The 5,559-nt window shown below is 36.7% G+C and overlaps 1 protein-coding gene across 1 annotated transcript; it reads right to left on the bottom strand.

The window, feature by feature from the left end:
• Nucleotides 1-1,130: 1,130 nt before the first annotated feature.
• On the bottom strand, nt 1,131-1,610 carry LOC143628444 (uncharacterized). The gene has a single exon (XM_077098044.1). It carries the CDS (start codon nt 1,608-1,610, stop codon nt 1,131-1,133), a length of 480 nt encoding a protein of 159 aa, XP_076954159.1.
• Between the last annotated feature and the right edge of the window lie 3,949 nt (nt 1,611-5,559).

Here is a 5,559-nt window from a genome sequence, read left to right as displayed (position 1 = left end):
TCAACAACTATTTTCGGGTCGTGTGTGACCAAACCCATTTTTGAAACGTAAAAACAGATAACCGTGCTAGGCACGCAAAACGGGGAAAACGAACTAATAGTAATTTTAACTATTGAACTCTAAACGATATCACAATCTGAGTCCGGAGAAGTGTTTCTGGGTTAACATTGCCCCCGGAACGGGTACAGTACTGGGTTAACAGTGTCCCAGAGGTACCGGTTAGCACGGTTAAAGTTATATTAATAGTGATTGTATAGTAACGAACTTAGGGATCGTATTACAGATCTGGATTAGTAGCTGCGTACTGTGTTACCTGCTTGTTTACGATAAGGTGAGTTTCACGAGCCCCTTTTTCTGAATTTTTTTTAAATATTTTCCCGGGGCGGAAAGCATGTTACTATTGAAACGTTTAAGTACATACTGAACGCATGGATTTGCGTGTATTTATATATATTTTATTGTACGGGAATAGTACGGAAATGTACTAAGATGGTAATTGTCTGAGTTGCTAACATTGAAAGGCCCCGCAACACGAGTGATTAGCTAAAAGCCGGTAGAGTGTGAATAGTACTATTGGTCTGACAAACCCAACTGGTCCGGCATGGATTTGTTGATGTTTCCCAGCCAGTTGCACATGTCTATTTTGTTGTTATATATTTAATGCTATGTAATGTTAGGCATAGCGGTTTGGGGCAGGTCCGTGGGCGGAGTATGCCCCGGGGTTGTATGTGGATAGTCAGAGGTTTTACTTGTGGGCTCAGCACAATTACATCGATAATATTATATTATGATATTGATTTATCATGGTTTACTCGAATTGTGAAACTCACCAACTATTCGTAGTTGACCCGTTTTCTCACATGCTTTTCAGGTACGATTAAGATGAAGTGATTGCTTACGTTCTAAGTGCTTGATGTGTGTAAGATTTGTGTGCGGGATGTTATGATACATTATATTAAATAGAATTATGTATCGTATTGTATGATGTGTGTATCACCTAGACGGTAATGAAATATGAGATAATGTAATTTGAAGTATATTAATGTATTCAGTTTTCTTTATAAACAATGTGGTTGATATCAGAGGTGTCTATTGCATCCCGTTTACGTTTCCGCTGCGGTCACGGGGTGTTACAGCTTTCGCACTAATACTTCATCTTCGAGATTTGAACCAAGACTAGTATATCTTGAAACAAATCCGGCTAACTTTCCAGCAAACTCTTCAATCGTATCTGTCTCCTTCATTCGGAGTTGCTCAAATTCTATTTTTAAACTTGCTAAATGTGCCCTTTGTACCCTGTCATCACCAAGAAACCTTACACGTAAAGCTTCCCATATGTCTTTCGCACTTCGCTTCCTAGCAACTTGAAGGAGTATATCCTCTGGTAAAGCTTGATAGAGAATCGCTCTTGCAATCTTGTTCTTCTTTTCATCGACGACCCCACCGGTTACTGGCTTAATTGTCTCCCACAATCCTTGTGCATCCAAAACTGACTCCATTAAAATTGTCCAAGTGTTGTAGTTCGTTGTTGTCAACCTTGGTACTTGAAACGAGGTATTGTTGTTTTCTCGAACCGGGACATTCCCTGCATTGTTTGCATTATCAGCCATTATTTTCTTCGAATCTTCTTAACGTCACACAGATCGTTCTCTTTGATCGCTCACACAGATACGATCACAGCGAATCACACAGATTTACGCTACTGCTTCTTTCAACGAATCACACATATTAACGTTGCGTCTTCTTCTTTCAACGAATCACAGAGATTGACGTTGATTTTTCTTCTCAATTGTTCACACAGATACGACCGTTTTCGTCTCTTCTTGATCGTTCACACAGATACGATCGTCTTCTTCATTGTTTGATTGCTACAATATTGCAATCCGTCTTCTCAGGTGGGTTTAGTCTTCTTCCTTGTTGCTCTCGTCTTCGGTTCGGTTTTCGTACTCTTCTTCTTGCTCGATCGCTTATCTTCTTGCAAATTCCATTCTCTTCCTTTGCGTTAAACGAAGTGGTCGATATAATTAGTTTTCTTATTAATTCACCACTTTTGACTTAAGCAAGCAACCATGCTGTTAACTTATTATTTTTTTTTACCTTTTCCAAAATTCTTCTGATTGCTTATGTTGAGATTTTCCCACGTGTGTGCTAGCTTGTAATTATGATTCTTCTTTATTACTCTAGTTGAATTAAATTCAACCGTTTCTTCCTTCCTGTTCTTATTAACCAAGCAGCCGTCCCTCCAATCACCTGTCTCACGTCTTCACAGGCCTCTTTGAACACACGCTCTGATACCAATTGTTGGACTTAATTGGATCGAGCAACATGAACAACACCGATAATTTTGTGAGAACTCCTCACGACTCTTTCAATATTATTAAGAACGAAAACCACACAAAATACAATAACCCTAAACCATCTATGTATACTAAAACTATGACTTGCTTATTAAGAAACTTAATTAGACTCAAACTAGGAAACCAAATAAATTAATAATAATAACCAAATCATATTCCTAATTTAATAAACTAAACCGACTCAAACTCAAACTCTTTAAACTTTTAAACCTTTATCAAGATTAATCCCTCATCGACCATGAAAGTAAACCCGACCAGACACTGCGGGAAAATATGTTCCAAGGATATAAGTGTCCACTTGGTCTTAGTTCTCGAGTATCCTTGAGTGTTGCACGTTTGTTCGATACATCGATTACCAATTTATCATTCTTTTAGATACATGATATGTTAATGTCTTTAAAGTATCTGTGTCAATTTCGGTCAAGTAACTTATAAGGTATTTCTTGTGAATGTTCAAATAATCTGAATTAGTTACAAGTCTTCAATCAACCAGTGAGACATATGAAACATCCAACGTATTTTGCGGGCTTTGCAGAGTGCCAACTGCCAACTCTAGGGCCAAGTCAACAAACGACCTTTAGAAGACGTTATTAATCAAAGTGTAGGGCCGATAGATATAAGGAGGTGCTAATATACGGTATCTATGGATGCTTGTAGTTAAGGGTAAGGACAACCCATGTGACGAAGAAGGTGGCAACATTGGTAACGACAAGAGACATATATGTTAATGTAGGATATATGTGGGTTCTTGGTATTTCCCTATTTCCTTTCAATATTGGCACAGGCATTTAATTGACGTATATTATGATCTAAGATATTTTTTTAGAATTTTGTATTATTGTATGCATTTCTTTAGTCCACTTAATTGTTTTACGCTACAAGAAAACTTATCTAACCTGGTCACCCTTATACCGATCACATTTGTCGTCACTATAGCACACAAGTACTAACCTTATAGAGCTTGACCAGATTTCAATTCTGAGCAACCTTATAACGACGACATGTGGTCGGGATAGGTTTAGCGGGAATTTTCATGTCTCGTAAAAATTTATCCGATGTCATGTCTCATAAAAAGTTAATTCTGTTATGATATTAGCCCTAATTATAACAATATTTTCGAAGTAATAATTGAACTAAGAAATATGCTGAGTAAACAATATGATATTTTTGTTACTTCTGGATATCAACCTTCATACAAATACATTCTATTTATAAGGCAAAAACTACTGTGCAAAAAGTAAACTACCGACAATCTAAACTATTGTATTTCACTTGGAGTGTTCGTGTGAATAAAGGTGTTTGACAATTGTGTCATCCATCATTCATCAATAATTCATAACACTCCCCCTTGGATTACACCATTTCAAAACGTCGGGGTCTTGAAGTACTGCCTCATTAAAAACCTTGCTAAAGGAAAACCCAATGGGAAAAAACTTTAGCTAAGGGAAAAAGAGTGCAGTATATAGCTCCCCCTCAAATTGCAGGTCGTTACATTGTTCGTACATGGCGCATGCCAATATCATGAACATGTTTCCTGAATGTTGCTGTGGGAAGTGCTTTTGTGAAAAGATCAGCTGAGTTGTTGCTGGACTGGACATATCTCATTTCAACCTTATTGTCTTTAATAAGGTCTCGAGTATACTCAAAGTATCTTGGTGGTATATGCTTTGTTCTGTCACTTTTGATATATCATTCCTTCATTTGCGAGACACAAGCTGCATTATCTTCATAGATAGGAGTTGGAATTCGATCTTTCTCTAGTCCACAAGAAATCAATACGTGTCGTGACATAGATCTTAACCATACACATTCTCTTGAAGCTTCATGCAATGTAATGACTTCAGCATGATTTGAAGATGTTGCAATGAGTGTTTGTTTCTGAGAACGCCATGAAATCGCAGTTCCTCCATTCTTAAATACATATCCAGTTTGAGATTTTGCTTTATGGGGATCAGATAAATAACCTACATCTGCATAACCAACTAACCCTTCTTTTAAATCGTTAGGATAAAATAAACCTAAATCAACAGTTCCTTTTAAATACCGAAAAATATGTTTAATGCCATTCCAATGTCTTTTAGTAGGGGATGAACTGAATCTTGCCAATAAATTAACTGCAAAAGAAATGTCAGGTCTTGTACAGTTAGTAAGATACATAAGTGCTCCAATTGCACTGAGGTATGGTACTTCGGGACCAAGAATCTCTTCATTATCTTCGCAAGGACGAAATGGATCATTGTCAACATTGAGTGATCTAACAACCATCGGTGTGCTTAAAGGATTTGCTTTGTCCATATTGAAACGTTTTAAGAGTTTCTCAGTATAAGTTGACTGATGCACAAGTATCCCATTATGCATATGCTCAATTTGTAAACCAAGACAATATTTGGTTTTTCCAAGATCTTTCATTTCGAATTCTTTCTTTAAAAGAGCAATTGCTTCATTAATTTCTTTTTGTGTCCCAATTAAATTTAGATCGTCAACATACACAGCAATGATCACATATCCTGATGTTGTCTTCTTGATGAAGACACATGGACAAATAAGATTATTTGTGTATCCTTTGCTTATCAAATAATCACTCAAACGATTGTACCACATCCTTCCAGATTGTTTCAGTCCATACAAGGATCTTTGTAATTTGATGGAATACATTTCCTTAGGCTTTGAGCTTATTGCATCGGGGAGTTTAAATCCTTCAGGAATTTTCATATAGATGTCACTATCTAGTGATCCATACAAGTAAGCTGTGACAACATCCATAAGGCGCATCTCTAAATTTTTAGAGACTGCTAAGCTGATTAAATATCTAAACGTAATAGCATCCATGACAGGAGAATACGTTCTTCAAAGTCAATTCCTGGCCTCTGAGAAAAACCTTGAGCTACAAGTCTTGCTTTATATCTTGTAACTTCATTTTTCTCATTTCGTTTTCTCACAAAAACCCATTTATATCCTACAGGTTTCATTGACTTTGGTGTAATGACAATAGGTCCAAAAACCTTTCGATTGTTTAGTGAGTTTAATTCAGCTTGCATAGCATCTTTCCATTTGTTCCAATCTTGTCGATTTTTACAATCATCTATAGATTTTGGTTCAGGGTCATCATTTTCTTCCATGATATCACTTGCCACAGAATAAGAAAATATATCATCAATATTTTCCATTTCATCTCGATCCCACATTATATGTGATTTACCAT

Source organism: Bidens hawaiensis, unplaced genomic scaffold (assembly GCF_021521415.1).
Source record: "Bidens hawaiensis isolate Kalapana, Puna unplaced genomic scaffold, B.hawaiensis_p1.1 tig00004973_1, whole genome shotgun sequence".
Taxonomy (NCBI): domain Eukaryota; kingdom Viridiplantae; phylum Streptophyta; class Magnoliopsida; order Asterales; family Asteraceae; genus Bidens; species Bidens hawaiensis.
Note: the sequence above shows the minus strand (reverse complement) of the source record. Positions and strands in the feature narration are given on the sequence as shown.

What these genes read in the sequence shown, in the direction of transcription:
- LOC143628444 (XM_077098044.1), bottom strand. Translation starts at nt 1,610, where the DNA reads ATGGCTGATAATGCAAACAATGCAGGGAATGTCCCGGTTCGAGAAAAC.